The sequence below is a fragment of the Oryctolagus cuniculus genome, chromosome 12 (assembly GCF_964237555.1).
Source record: "Oryctolagus cuniculus chromosome 12, mOryCun1.1, whole genome shotgun sequence".
Classification (NCBI taxonomy): Eukaryota; Metazoa; Chordata; class Mammalia; order Lagomorpha; family Leporidae; genus Oryctolagus; species Oryctolagus cuniculus.
In genome coordinates, this window is record NC_091443.1 from 17,521,585 (window position 1) to 17,537,447 (window position 15,863).

Genomic DNA, 15,863 nt, shown 5'->3' on the forward strand with positions numbered 1-15,863 from the left:
AGAGCTTTCAGAACCTCTAAAAACCCACCATGAACCTAAACATGGCAAGAATAGGACAACCAGGTTCTTAGACCATGGGAAAGGGTCCTTGCAGATGGAAGTGATTCTTCTCCACAGGGCAAGTGGAAGATGTAAGAGGGCCTCCTCCTCATACCTTTCCTGCACTGTTAGAATCCATCAAGACAGAATAAAAGATTAAACAAAGAATCAGCCATCGCAAAGTCAAGACAACTGATTTTACCTCCTGAGGACCTCCCCAAAAATGGTGATAGTACAACTAAGACCAGAAGAAGATGAGAAGACTAGTCTATAATCATCAAGCCAGTCAAACCTAGTGCCAGCAGCCAGAAGGCTACTGTGTGCTCCCCTGGGGACACTAAAGAAGCCTGACAACTTCAGACCCCACTTTCTACTCCTAAGGCAGGCAAAGGAGCGGCAATCTTAAGTGCTTCATTAGATATACAGAATAGCAGCTAACTCAGGACCAGTGTCCACAGTGGAGCCTGCTGCCATGGGGCTTGTATTCTAGAAATGGAAGCACACAGTAGGAGAGAGGAACAAGCGAAAACAAAAAGGGAAAAGGCCAGAGGTGAATGTACATTGCGCAAATGCACATCAGTAGTGATGTCGGGTGTGCCATGCAGCTACAAAGACGACCATCACCACATCCTAGGGTGATGTCATCTCACAAGACACATGCTTACTGTCAAGTGCAAAAAGCAAAGCAGAGAGGGCAGTGGGCCCATCTGGACTAACAGGATAGGATGGTGATTGGGCTTACCAGATGAGGAAGCTGAATGACCCCTGGATGGTCAATGGGACTACAGGTGGAAGAGTCCCAGCAGGAGGGCATGAATGGACTCTGTAGGCCATGCAGGGGCCCCACTGGGCAGTCTGTGCTTCTTAGGTATCACTGCCAATGAGCTTAAATTTTTGCTCCCAAACCAAACTAGAAAAAGATGAGAATTGGTATAAAAACCAGCATTAATAAAAACAAAGGAAGGGCATGCATTTGGCCTGTAGTTAAGACATCCATTAAGATGTTTGCATTCCACATCAGCATTGATTCCAGGCTTTCAGCTTGTTAATGTAGATGCTAGGAGGTAGCAGTGATAGTTCAAGTTGTTGAGTCCTTGCGACCAACATGACAGACCTGGATTGAATTCCTGGCTCCCAGTTTCAGTCCCAGTCTCTGTTGGGGACATTTGGAAAGTGAACCAATGGATAGGCGTACACACTCTCTCTGCCTCTCAAAAAACAGACTTAAAAAAAAAAAATCTTTATTTCTAAAACAGCTTAACACAACCACAGCTAAATAACTATATTACAAGAATTTTTAGGTTGGGTTTCTGGAGCAGGATTTAAAAAACAAAAATGCTACTTTCCAAAAGCTGTAAGATGAATCTGTTCAACACACAGATTTGGAGTAAGATTAACCATTTTGGTTCTAAAATAAAATCCTGGTGGCAGCCCTGGCCACTACAGCATGGTCTCAGTGTCAGATAACTACAAGGGATGTGCTTGTCTCAAGACACAACAGCTATGTTTTAAGGATCTGAGCAGAGTTCTCTTACCCTTAAGCATCACACTCCTTCCAGAAGTCAACAGCTATCCAGTCAGTGCCATGACAATGGGTGGAGATTGTTCCTTTGAATAGTCTAAGTTTTCCTTCAAATTCATGCGGTTCTGTAATTATGTCCATGCAAGCACTCCTTGACATCTTCTATTTTGCAGGTAAAGCAAAACCTTTGAGTTTATTTCCTAAAAAGGCAGCTGGACAGAAGAGATAGCAGCCTTTCATGGGCTTCCTGCTACCACCTGACCCAGTTCCTCAGGCTGTCCCCTCAGGAAGTCTCACTGCCTTACTGGAGGCCAGTGGGAGAAAACACCATGGATAGGACCACTGAGGAGAAGTCTGTGTGTTCAGGAAAAGCTGCCCATGAAGGTACTTTTCCTGTAGTATAGAATTTTCCTGGGGCCGGCACTGTGACGCAGTGGGTTAACGCCCTGGCCTGAAGCGCTGGCATCCCCTATGGGCAAGGGTTCTAGTCCCGGCTGCTCCACTTCCTATCCATCTCCCTGCTTATGCACCTGGGAAAGCAGTAGAAGATGGCCCAAGTCCTTGGGCTCCTGCACTCATGTGGGAGACCTGGAAGAAGCTCCTGGCTCCTGGCTTTGGATCGGTATAGCTCCAGCCGTTGTGGCCATCTGGGGAGTGAACCAGCAAAATGGAGGTCCTCTCTCTCTGCCTCTACTCTCTGTGTAACTCTGACTTTCAAATAAATAAATAAATTTTGCTATATTAAAATTCATGATGAGAGATTACTTTAAATTTAAAGGAATTTGTTGTAACTTACCTGGTTTTCTAAAATTCACATTTATTTGGTGAACACTAATTTCTTAGAGTAAGGCTGCCCTAGACATGGGCTACCTGCTGGCCAAGACTGGCAGGTTCTCCGTCTCATGCGCAACACTCTTAGTATGGAAGGTTCCCTGGCAGGGATTGCTCAAAAATGTCCCCACTGAGCTCACATGTAGTGGGGACAATGAGGTCTTAGGGCTGCTGCAGTCCCTCTGCCTTGGAGTGCAGGAATAGGAGAAGCTGAAAGACACAGGTCTTCACAAAGGCTGTTGGCCTTTGGATGTGTCCACACCTGACCCTGGACCAACAGACGTGAGCCAACTCATATGTTACTGTAAGGTGGCCAGTGCTAGAGCTCAGTCCCTGGGGGCCTGGTAGTCTACCACACCCTGACCTTTGACTCCTTTTCTGAAAAGCCACTATGTACGTACAAGAAAGCTTTGAAAAGCAACCTAGCTGCGTCCAGCATTGTGGCATAGCAGGTAAAGCTGCTGCCTGCAATGCCAGCACCCCATGTAGGCGCCAGTTTGTGTCCCAGCTGTTTCACTTCTGATCTACCTCCCTGTTAAAGGCCTGGGAAAAGCAGAAGATGGTCCAAGTGTTTGGGCCCCTGCCACCCCCTTGGGAGACCTCCTGGCTTCAGCCTGGTCGTTGCAGCCATCCAGGAGTGAACCAGCAGATGCAAGATCTCTCTCTCTCTCCCTGTCTAACTCTGATATTCAAAATAAACATTAAAAAAAAAGTGACAAAAAATCCCTAGAGCTTTAATGCAATACCTATCTACATGCCAAAATGGTTTTTTAATACATTTGGCAAGCTAGTTCTAAAACTTATAGGGCAGAGCAAATATCCCCAAAGACGACATACTTGTGCAAGAGAACAAGGTAAAGGAAAGTACTATCATGTAATAAGAATGATGAGAGCTGTAATGAGCATGACTTGTTATGCCTGGGACAGACACATGGACCAAGGGAATATGTCAAAAGCCAGTGTGTCGAAAGATATGTCAAAAGACCAGTGCACCCAGAAAGCGGACAGGTGACAGGGAAGGACATCACTGATCAGCCAAGGAAGGAGGAACAACTGGTCAGCCCATGAAGATAAGAAACTTCATCTACACTACACTCCAAACTAACTCCAGAAGTGTTGCAAACTTCAGTGCAAAAAGCAAAACCTAAACCCATTAGATGATATGAATGTCTTGATAACTCCTATGTAAGAAAAAACTTTAAAAGGTTACAAAAGTGACAATCCTTAAAAAAATGACTATGTTGAAATTAAGATCATTTGATCAAAAGTCACCATTATCAGCATGAAAAGATGAGGTACAAGAGAAATATTTGTGATTTGTATAATGCACACAAAGAATTCCTTCCCCTACATCATCTGTACAGAAATACACAAAGGAACCAAATGGTGCCAATTGACAGAAAACGAGAGCTAATGACCAAATGTCTTCCTTGTTAGTCATGAGGTAAAGGCAAACTAGAGTTGCATAGGGCTCTAACAGTCACTTGGTTTGCAGTTCAAGAAGTTGTAAACTGTTAGTTGATGAGATGTACAGGGGACAGAGCATCAGGTTAAAAGACTAGGAGGAGGCAGTCAAGAAAGTAAGGTATCCCACTGTGATTAAGTGTGCCTGTACTCTTAGGTATTCATATTATACTGTTGTCTTCAGTAGCTAGGGGGGAAATACAGCTATTGAAATTCAATGAATCAGTTTCTCTGTGACATTGAGCCACACTTCAGGTGCTCAGCAGCCTCAGAGAAATTCCCTCACTGCAGAGACTTCTGGGCAGTAATCCCATCTGCATATCTTACAGGCACATCAAATATGTAATTTAGCTGTTGGAAATACCACAGGACATTTTCACAATGTTCACAAAACAAAATATTCTCAAAATAAATCTATATCACATTTTTTTCAGTTGTAAGTAATCATTCAAAAATCAAAGTCTAAGTTGCCATGAAAAAAAGAATGGTGCTTTACAACACGCCCATACTCCCTACTAAATAAGGCTGCTTGTACTACTGGCAGAGTGTGACCTGGGCATGCTTGGGGCAGGCTGGGTCAAGCACTCACCAGGCTCTGTTCAATGAGCAGGCAGAAGAGGACAGCATTGCCCACCTCCCGCAGATTCTGGAAGCACACAGTCTTCAGTTCTGCGTACTCCACAATGTCCTTCAGCTGGTGGTGGAAAAACTCCAGGATGCCTGTGAAAGCAAGCAGCAGTGTTAGGAGAGGCTGCAGAAGCAGAGTCCTAGCAGCCAGGAGCACCTGCTACTCTAACCTTGCCAGCATGCCCTGTTATGGGAATGGCCTCGATGTCCTGTCCCCAACATCTTCCCTCAATGGTGGATGTCCACCATCTGGGAACATCCTCTCTAGACCACATGAACCTGTTTTCAGTCAACCCTGTATCTTCAGAGAAGGCTACAATAGGAAATGTCACCACATCCCAAGAAAAAAGAAGGACCTTACTGCCATCTCCAGTGGTGACAAAGTATGTGATAAAACCCAACGTCCCTTCACACGATGGAAAGGAATGTAACCTGATAATCTACAAAACCAGACAGCTACAATGGGGAAAGCTGCACCCTTACTGCCTCCCGGGAGTTTCAGAGCAAGCCATGCATTCTCACCCAGGTCCTGTACAAGGGAACAGGTCCACAGACATGGAAAACATAAAGATCTGAAAGAAAATCAGTATTCCCTAATTTGATCTATAGATAAAATGCTAATCCAGTCAAGAATCAAGAAGTGGATTCCCACGTTCATGGTCATGCAGAAGACAGAGAATGGCCAAAACTACCCAGGGGAGGACAGAGCTAGACACTCTACAGACTTGAACCACCTATCCCAGTGGGTCACACCAGAGTACCACCTCCAGGATTCACATGCCTGCCTCCCTGCAAGCCCCTTCCTCAGTGCAGCCCATGCCCCCAGGGTCCCTACCACTGCCATCTCACAGTTCCTGGCTTCACTGTCTAATCCCCTGTGGAACCTCCTGGTGGAGAGAATGCTCCTGCACCTGTGTCATCCCGACACACTCCCACCAGGGAAGCTCTATAAGCCACTAATGTATACATGGTGGTACCCATACTGAGCTTGGTCTAAAAGGTTCCCTCTTCAGCATTTAAAATTCCTTCTCAGGCCAGTGCTGTGGTGTAGCAGGTAAAGCCACTGGCAGCGATGACAGACCCCATATGGACGCTGGTTTGAGTCCCAACTGCCCCACTTCTGACCCAGCTCCCTGTTCATGGCCTGGGAAAAGCAGTGGAAGATGGACCAAGCTGTTTGGGTCCCTGCCACCCTGGCCCCTGGCTTTGGCCTGGCTCTGCCCTGGCTGTTGTGGTCATCTGTGGGGTGAACCAGGGGATGGCAGATTCTTTCTCTGTAACTCAGCCTTTCAAATAAATTTTTTTTAACTTTTATTTAGTAAATATAAATTTCCAAAGTACAGTTTATGGATTACAATGGCTTCCCCCCCCCCATAACTTCCCTCCCACCTGCAACCCTCCCATCTCCTGCTCCCTCTCCCATTCCATTCACATCAAGATTCATTTTTGATTATCTTTATATACAGAAGATAAATTTAGTATATATTAAGTAAAGATTTCATTAGTTTGCCCCCACACAGAACACAAAATGCCAAATACTGTTTGAGCACTAGTCATATCATTAATTCACATTGAACTACACATTAAGAACAGAGATCCTACATGGGGAGTAAGTGCACAGTGACTCCTGTTGTTGACTTAACAAACTGACACTCTTGTTTAAGGTGTCAGCAATCTCCCCAGGTTCTAGTCATGAGTTGCCAAGGCCGTGGAAGCCCCCTGAGCTCGCTGACTTTGATCTTATTTCGACAAGGCCATGTCAAAGTGGAAGTTCTCTCCTCCCTTCAGAGAAAGGTACCTCCTTCTTTGATGGCCCGTTCTTTCCACTGGGATCTCACTCGCAGAGATCCTTTCCTTCCCCTTCCCCTTCCCTTCCCCTTCCCTTCCCCTTCCCTTCCCCTTCCCTTTCCTTCTTTCTTTCCTCCTTTCTTTCCTCCTTTCTTTCTTTCTTTCTTTCTTTCTTTTCTTTCTTTCTTTCTTTCTTTCTTTCTTTCTTTCTTTCTTTCTTTCTCTCTCTTTCTCTCTCTCTCTCTCTCTTTCTCTCTTTCTTTCTCTTTCTTTCTTTCTTTCTTTTTTTTTTTTTTTTTTTTTTTCGCCAGAGTGTCTTGGCTTTCCATACCTGAAATACTCTCCTGGGCTCTTCAGCCAGATCTGAATGCCTTAAGGGCTGATTCCGAGGCCACAGTGCTGTTTAGGACAACTGCCATTCTATGAGTCTGCTGTGTATCCTGCTTCCCATGTTGGATTGTTCTCTCCCTTTTTTATTCTATCAGTTAGTATTAGCAGACACTAGTCTTGTTTATGTGATCCCTTTGAATCTTTTTTAAAAAATTAATATTTCCTTCTCTAGTCAGAATACATGCTTTGTATTATCCCAACATAGAAAATGAATGTATCTATTTATGACAATGAATCGAACTTAAGATTCTCCTTTTGAAATTAGCAGAGCTATTTATTTGGACAGCCTCAGATCGACTGTCTACAAGTCACACGGGCCTACAGAGCATATCTGTGGTAGGCTCCACAGCCTGGGAGCAGGACAGGCTTGAGGCAGAGGGGATGTCTCCTAAACAGAGGGGACTACAGGGAGGGACAGGAGGTGAGGACCAGTGTCCCCCTTCCATGGAGCTGTCCCTGGGGCTTATTAACTCCCGAAGCCCAGCAGGGCAGCAGGACCCAGTAGTGGAGCTCCTTGCCCACCCTAGTGGGCCTTTTCTTTTTTCTTTTTGGTGGGGGATCTGGGGCAGTGCACAGGATTCAGGGCCCACCACTTCTCAGTGCCTGATACTTTCTAACTGACTTCAGAGGGCCCTTCGGCTTTTACAGTGGCAAATAGGGACTCCACACATCTGCTTCCTGGTTGTAAGATTCAGTTGTTTCTTCTACCAGAAACAATCAGGATCTGGTTTGGGCGTCCTTACCTTCTTCCACTGGGGGGAGGCAAATCAGTACTTCTCAAGAAGTTCTCCTTGATTTCCTTCACTAAAAGCTGACCTTTCCCTCTTCTCCATGGACATCAGATGCTCCCTGTGTCGCAGAGGAACACATTCATGACTGTCCTGCAAAGTCCCTGCACTTACCAGGAGAGCCGTATTCATGCCGGGGCAGGCGGCAGATCTTGGGCATCACCTCCATCAGTGTCTTCACGTACTGCAGGATCGTGCCTTGAAGCTGCAGGAGACACACGCTGCATCAGCCACCAGTCTGCCCTCTCCCTGAGGGCTGTGGCTGGCACACGTTCTGAAGATGAGTCTTTGAGCCAACTGCACAGAAATGACCAGGACTGCACAACTGCTTTGGCCGGGGAGTGAAAGCCCACTCATGGAAGGAGAAAGCAACCCTCATCAGGTGTCATCACACCATGGATGACGTTTACAGGCTAAAACACAACTCTCCTCTCAGGACCCAAGTGGCCTTGAGGTGAACAGGGAGACAGACGGGAGACCCTGGACCACCACGTGACTCCCACGAAGAAGCACCACCAACATGAGGAGCGCTGGCAGCTCCAGGGAATGGCAGTTCTCCCAGGATGACTTCCCTGTTCTCTGCTGGGTCTCGTGCAGCTCCCAGGCTGGACTGTGTTGCCATCATACTCGGCCATGATGAGGCCAGGAATCCTAACCAAGTTACCAAGTGTCTGGGGGCAGAGCCCTTAGTTGGGGTTCCTCGCAGGGCCTGCGTGGGTCATAGGGTCATGTCTTTACCAAATAGTGAGAGTGGTCTAAGTTCTAATTTTTTATTTTTGACCTACATGGTTGTAGATTTATCAACTTGAAAAGCCTTTGCTTTGCGTTAAGTTCATGACCATCTTCTTGATGAACTGCTGCTGTACCCAGGGGACCATAAATTCTATTTTGAGTTTTCTCTTGCTGAGTGTGAGAATCATGGAAGACAAGAAAATCAATACTTGACCATAAAGAAAGTCATAATGGGCTCAGTCACAGAAAGATTGTTGAGATGAGAAGAGATTAAAGATTTTCTTTAAAAACTTCTCTCTCAATGAGTGACAGGAATAAATTATGGATGACAAACGACATCATCCTCTCCATCTTTCCCTTTGGAAGGACCTGAGGATGATCAAGCTTCTGCACACAGTGGCATGTGCACACCTCCTGACGCCAGTCTGCAGTCAGGACACATGTGCATCTGAGTCCTTACTTGTTACAAAACCCCTGGCATCCAGGAAAGCGGGCCCGTGCAAATCATCTGCACCAAGCTCACTCTGAAGCAACAAGAACCTTCTCATAGCAGCAGCCCACAGAGGCACTTAGGGACCACGACCACACTGTTGAGCCTCCCCTGGTCACTGCAGCCCCTGCGGTCCATGAACACATCGGAGCTCCACAGGCCGATACTTTACTTCATTTCTACAGCCACAGATCTTTTAAGAAAATTCATATTTCACAAATGAATAGGAGTCCTTCCAGAATTGCCCATACTCAGGCACATGCCAACCCAAACACAAAGAACTGGGAGAAGGCTGAGGCAAGCATCTCTATTTTGACCTCCTGCCTTGTTTTGTCTTCCACCTCCACAGCAGTTTCCCCACGTGGGGCTTGGGCAACAGTGGTGATTCCTTCCATGGGGCCAGGGGGAGTGCACAGTCTACTTCTGCATACAAAGAGCAGTACTCCCTTATAAGGTGGGCAGTATGTGGGTGATTAAAACACCTTCTCTAGGTCAGTTAGTACAATACAGATCCATTCTCTTGAATTAGGAAAGAGGGGATAAATCAAGGTACATACGGTTAAAAGCTACATCAAGCTACATATGATCTGAAGCTAAACTGAATCCATTCATGTGTTACAGAATCACAGGCCGGACAACAGAGAGAAGAGCTCCTTGCTTGTTGGGCCCTGATGCCTTCAGGCCCCGTGAAGGAGGCTCATCCAGTGGAAACTCACCAGGCTCTTGACAACCTTCAGCAGCTCCTCCATGACCACAGCGATGCCTTGGTAGCCGAGCAGCCGGCAGATGACCTGAAAGTGTGGAGGCCCCACGAAGTTCCTGTAGCTGCCATAAATGCTGGAGTAGGCCAGGTTCAAAGCCTAGGAACAGGGGACGGAGTGTTTCAACACACATGCGGGTGACGAAGTCTGCTGGCGGATGGAGTCAATACACACAACACCCTTGGGTGAAGGGGCCCAGTGAATTCACTTGTGAAATACAAGGATACTTCAAAAAGTTCATGGAAACTGGAAGCAAAAAGTGGTGTAATTTTTTTTTTTGAAATCTAGGCATGTGAGGAGTCTTCAAAAAGTGTGTGGAAAATGAATATTATGAAACAGTTCTTCATGGATTTTAGTAAGGATATACTGCCCTTACTGGAATATAGGTCTTCAATCTGTTATGAAAAGCAAACTTGTTAAAATGGAAAAAAGGAAACAAAACCATTTGGTGTTCCAGCATTTACCGAGCTGCCAATTTGACAGAAGCTGTTATGAGATCGAGAATGAGAAGTAATTACATCTTAAGCCTCATGCCTGCCTCCACAGAGCGGCTCCCACAGCCTTCCAGGGGAAATGTTCGAGGACACACAGTTGGAGAACACAGGGTTCCCAGGAGGTGATGAGGGCAGCGCCCCTAAGGCAGGAGGGTGGGAAAGGCGGTCAGCTCATTTCCTGTAGGGGAGACCTCGCTAAGACTGCCGAAGAACACGGCACAGACGGCAGGGAGGGCCCTTCACACAAGCAATTCACCCAGGGCTGTCAGTTTCCCTCTCAGTACTTCTAGTGCATCCCCCCAAATTTTCTTACATTTGCAATTTCATTCAACTCAATGTATTTTTAAAAATTTTCCTTGAGACTTTCTCTTTGATCCATGGGTTATGTTATGTTACATTCCAAGTATTTGAAGATGTTATGTTACATTCCAAGTATTTGAAGATGCTCTTATCTTTTCATTACTGATTTCTAGTTGGCGTTTACTGTGGTCCACTCTGTATGATTTCAACTCTTTTAATTCTGTTGAGCTTTTAGAGCCCAAGATAAGGCCTATCTTGGTGAATCCTTCATGGGCACTAACATATCATGTGTCATTATATTTTTTATTTTTTATTTTTTTTATTTTTGACAGGCAGAGTGGACAGTGAGAGAGAGAGACAGAGAGAGAAAGGTCTTCCTTTTGCCGTTGGTTCACCCTCCAATGGCCGCCGCTGCAGCCGGCGCACCGCGCTGATCCGATGGCAGGAGCCAGGATCCAGGTGCTTTTCCTGGTCTCCCATGGGGTGCAGGGCCCAAGCACCTGGGCCATCCTCCACTGCACTCCCTGGCCATAGCAGAGAGCTGGCCTGGAAGAGGGGCAACCGGGACAGAATCCGGCGCCCCGACCGGGACTAGAACCCGGTGTGCCGGCGCCGCAAGGTGGAGGATTAACCTATTGAGCCACGGCGCCGGCCCATGTGTCATTATATTAAAGATAAGTGGTTAAAAACAGTTAAAAGAGCAATTGGCAGAATGGATCAAAAATAGGACTTATTTATATGCTACAAGAAACTCAACTTCATATTGATGATAAAGGTAAGTCAAAAATAAAAGAATGGAAAAATAATCATATAAACATTAATCAGAAGAAAACCAGAATGGCTATATTAAGATAAAGTAGACTTCAGAGCACAAAGAGGGACTGCATCACATAATGATAAAAAGAGCAGACTATCAAAATGTTTATGCACTGAACAGTATCTTCAAAATATTTGATGCAAAACAGATAGGAGAGATGAACCAATCCACAGTTATAGCTGGAGACTTCAACTTCTCTCTCAAATCAGTAGCTGACAGAATAGACAGAAAGTCAGTAACAACAGAGAGCGAACAACGCCATCAACAAACAGAATTTGATGGGCATGTATAGAATACTCTGCCCCACAGTAAGAGAACACTCGTTTCTTTCAAGTGCTGTGAAACAAGGCATGCTGGGGGTGGGCTCAGATGTGATGCTGCCTCACAGCCTTATGCTGGAATAAACTGCAGCCATGAGTATCACGGTCCTGTGAGTCCTTCCGAGCCAACCACCAGATGTGTGGGTGGTCATGGGAGTCCACATCTGACCTGACTGTAAATACCACATTAGCCAAGTCAGACGACGTGCCTATCCTGTGACCAACCCCTGAAACCACTCTCATGCTTGAAAGAACCGTATTTGATCATGAGCTCAGACACACACCTCTCCTCCCATACCCTCCTCAAAGCCCTGCCACTGTGCTTTAAATGCTGGAATTCTGTGTAAGGTCTTTGCTTGACAGGAGGTTCACATGCTTGAAATGGAAACCAACAAAGAACTCTAATGACCTCATTTAACAAGAGGAAACACTCACGCCCAGAGTGCCCTGTTAGAGAAGTCACTGCTCAAGACACACTTGGTCCCCAGCCTCCTCCCCCTACCCAGTGTCTGGCTTCCCTGTGGGCACATTCCAGAGACAACCCAAGAAGAGTCAAACAGCAGACAGGACTGCAGTGCTGGGGTGGGGGGCACTACTTGTAAGGGCAGCAAACTTCCAAACACTGTATTATCCAATATTTAGAGGAGGGCAGCTGGTGCCATCCAGCCTCAGCTCGGTTCCAGGAAGACTCACAGCCCCTGGCTGATGCAGACTCCAGCCTCCCCCAACAAGCAGAGGTGGGTGCCCCCCTCACAGCACCTTGACTGTGTGACTTGGGTTCTTCTCACATTCAGGACACTCTCTCTTCACCTGTGAACCAAGCGTAATCTTACCAGTAATGTGCTCAAGAGAGTGTGTTTTACTCAGAACACGCATATTTCCTAAGTGGCAACGTTACCAAGAGCCAACATGTGATCATAAATGGATCACTCACCTAAGTCAATTTTATTCTAAGAATATATTAGTCCTAGTTCATTCATAAAAAAAATCGAGTTTTTGAATTAGATTCTTCTATATTTCCTAATTGCATAGATAAAAGCACTATAATCTATACTGCAACAAAATCAAGTGCATCTGACACACACAAGAGTTCTCAAGTAAAAAGGCTGTCAGTGGGGCCAGCATTGTGGCACAGTGGGTACAGCTGCTGCCTGCAATGCCAGGATCCCATATGGGCACTGGTTTGTGTCCAGGATGCTCTACCTCCAATCCAGCTCCCTGCTAATAGCCTAGGAAAAGCAATGGAGGATGGCCCGAGTGTTTAGGTCCCTGCCACCCATGTAGGAGACCCAGATGAAGTTACAGACCCTCTCTGTAACTCTTTCAAATATATAAATTAATTTTAAAAATAGGCTGTTTTTGAGCATGCTTACTCAACTCTGACATCATGTTTTGGCATTTAGCCACCGTTGGGGTGGGGGTCCCCAAGAAAGCCTTGTACGATATGTATAGGATGAGCAGTCAGCATCAACATCACTTGCATGAGTTCAAGCAATCCAGCCAAAAAAAACCCCTGACTTAGGTTGTAAGAATAAAAACTGCACAAACATTAACTTCTCAAACTGAGGGCTGAAACCTGTTTCCGTGAGGTTCAAGTTCAGTTCCCTGAAGGGGTGCTCTCTGATGAGGTGAGGCCCCTCACACCTTACTGGGAACAGACACACTCCTGCTACCCTGTGCTCCTGAAGGAAAATCCTGGAGAATCAAAATGCTTCTCTTGAGCCTTTCACACCACAAAGAAGGCACAGATGCGTTTGGGCTGCCAGGATGGACACAGCCCTGTAGTCTCGGGATCTTCTTACAAACCATGTCCGCAAGCCTTCTCCCTAGGGATGCTCCACCCGGAACCACAGGCCACCCACATGTGATGCTGACCATGCAGCTGGCCTCAGAGGCCCAGCTTCCCTGCCTTCTACACTTGGCCCCTGTCGCTCCCCCTCTTCGTGGAGGAACGACACAGGACCCTGCGCTGTTCTTTCGTCTGCTCGGCCCTCCCCGGGTTTGCTGCTGGTTCTTCCCGGGTTGGCTACTATCCCTTCCACCTCCGTGGAAGGGCGGTTCCCCCTGGCCGCTTTCCCCACTTCCGCAGGGGAGCGGCACACCGCCGGCCGGCTCTTCTCGGGGGCTGCACAGGTGTTCCCTCAGATGTTCCCCTTAGATGTTCCTGGTGCATGCCGTCTCTCTCCTCCTTTATAGTCCTCCTCTGCCAATCCCAACTCGGCTGCCCACACGCCGAGTACGCTGCTCTCCTCCAATCAGTAGCAAGTCCTACAGTTTATTGGTTGAACTGGAGGCAGCTGTGTAAAAGCTGTTTTCTTCTCTCCCAGCGCCATATTGTGGGAGAGCAGATGCACAGAATAAGTCTTAATTCCAGTAACTTAGTCTAGTCCGAATTGCTCCCCACAGCCCCTGCACCCTTGGGCTCGAGGAGGAAGTGCAGCACGGACCAGGGAAGAACAGCCTTACCACACTGGTCCCTCTCACAAATAGCAACTTATGTCGTGGGCATGCCTAAGAGGATGAAACATTTCAGAGTCAAGCTGTGATACCCGATGTTGGATTCTATCCAGGCTTCCTGGTTTGAACTCCCTCTCCAAGTTGGGTCATTGTGCCCTGCCTTTAGCTGTGCACAAAGAAAGTCTGAATGGCCTTTGTCCAGCTGTCAGAAGAGCTTCCCCACTCCAAAGGGGCCAAGAAGGATCTGAACACACAGCCTTGCTGGGTTTCTCCAGTCTGTTAGCATCTGATCACACCTTCTCTGTCCAACCACACTTCTACAAAATTGTTCATCTGAATCATGTTTATACAATGAAGTCTCCATAAAAACCCAAAAGACAGGGTTCAGAGAGTCTCCTGTCTCTTCTCCCATACCTCGCCCTCCAGCCAGTATAATAAACCTACTAAGTCAATTAAGTGAGCCACTGTAGGAAATTAATTGAACCGGAGGTGGGAGTAGTGGGAATCCTGACTTACACAGCTGACCGGCCGGAAGCACAGATACAACCACCTGGGGCTCGGGACTGGGCTCTAACGTGATGGGGTGGGGGCGGATCTGGGGGCTGAGCCCCCGGCTGCTGGGATCCAACTCCATCTGCCAAAGACAATGCCAGAACTGGACTGTAAACTAGAGGAGCCCCAACAGGGGCTCGCTTGCGGGTGGAGAGAAATCCCCCTGCGTTTCGAGGTCAGGGAAATGTGTGTTTGCTATGGTATGAGAGCAGACGGGAAAACGGCGTGCTTCCCCAACAGACAAACCGAGTGCAGAGGAAGTCTATCAGTTCTGAGATACAAGAATTTTAAAAATCTAACTCATCAGGTGTTCTGTCTTCTAAAATAACACAAAACTTCATTTGGTTCTAAGGAGTTAAAACACTACAGGTTAATTTCAGAAAGTGGGCATCTGAGTATTTATTCTAATCCCTTCTTAAAGATATCCTTTAAGTACATAACTGATTATTGCATAAAAGTCTTTTTTAAACCCTCCTGGGGGAGAGCACTTGAGTTAACTCAACCACCACAGCTTCAGAAGAGAGGAGTAGCCTCCAGACCTCGCCCCCTGCCCAGGCACACGTGCTCTGAGCTGCCCCCTGGAGGACGCGCCTGGTCACTGCATTCCTGGCACCTGGCTACTTGTCCACTTCCTGGGGGTGCTGAAGATGCCTTAAGCCCAGAACCTCCCCAGGGTGACCCCAGGCCCTTTATGAAGACCTGTGTCTCCACTCACAGCTCCATGGCCACTGGGTGGTGCTAAGGACAGCAACAGAACACAGGGTTGTTTCAGACATTGTACCCACAGCCAGTGCCCCCCACTCCCTGTGTGTCAGCAAGGCTCCTAGCAAGGTCACTTTTTTGTCCCACTTCCTGCTGTGAGAGGCAAAATCCCTCCCTAGCTTTTAACCACATCAGCATCTGTTATGAAATTGCCAAACTGTATTATTCTATGAACTATCAGAGTTGCTAAAAATTAAACTATCCTCTAAAAACCAGAAAGATCATTGTTTTTGGGGGTCACATTCTTTACAGCATCACCCCATTTTCAGAAGAGGATTCTCACACCCCCTTCATCACACCCCTGCCTCTCAGGGACACCCCTGTTGTGATGGAAAGCCCACTGTTCTCAGAGGGGTGGAGAAGACAATAATGCGTGCTGATGGACTTGCTGTCCGGAAAACAAAAGCCCATTCCACGGGGCAAATCGGCCTCCAACGTCAAGGTCACGTCGCTGACGAGGAGAAGAATGAAGGCAACCAAGAGGGCCAAAATGAGAGGACCCTGCACTAAAGAACAGGGTACAAAGCAATGGTTACAACCATCCTTTCTGCTTCTTGAGACCCGGCTGCCCAGGTGCAGGCCGTGTGGTGTGGCCGTCCCAGGGCCCTGGGCAGCAGGCCGCGTGGTGTGGCCATCCCAGGGCCCTGGTCAGCAGGCTGCGTGGTGTGGCCGTCCCAGGGCCCAGGTGCAGGCCGCGTGGTGTGGCCGTCCCAGGGCCCTCGCTGTCTG

At 47.3% G+C, this 15,863-nt stretch overlaps 2 protein-coding genes across 9 annotated transcripts in view; one reads left to right on the forward strand and one right to left on the reverse strand.

The window, feature by feature from the left end:
• Window positions 1-11,461, forward strand: part of NIPA2 (NIPA magnesium transporter 2) — a 56,193-nt gene extending 44,732 nt beyond the window's left edge. For 6 of the 7 annotated variants that reach the window (XR_011380682.1, XR_011380684.1, XR_011380687.1 and 3 more), the window contains one exon: window positions 9,293-11,461. The gene's annotated coding sequence lies outside the window, so the exon portion shown is untranslated. Of the gene's footprint in view, window positions 1-7,503; window positions 8,726-9,292 lie in introns of those variants that run through there. The other variant, XR_011380683.1, reaches the window with a different exon arrangement.
• The window catches only part of CYFIP1 (cytoplasmic FMR1 interacting protein 1), a 99,934-nt gene that overhangs the window by 4,873 nt on the left and 79,198 nt on the right, over window positions 1-15,863 (reverse strand). For both annotated transcript variants that reach the window (XM_051822213.2, XM_051822214.2), the window contains exons 24-26: window positions 9,388-9,531; window positions 7,564-7,654; window positions 4,446-4,576 (exon numbers count right to left, since the gene is read on the reverse strand). In XM_051822213.2, the coding sequence (XP_051678173.1) occupies window positions 4,446-4,576; window positions 7,564-7,654; window positions 9,388-9,531 (366 nt within the window). The remainder of the gene's footprint in view (window positions 1-4,445; window positions 4,577-7,563; window positions 7,655-9,387; window positions 9,532-15,863) is intronic.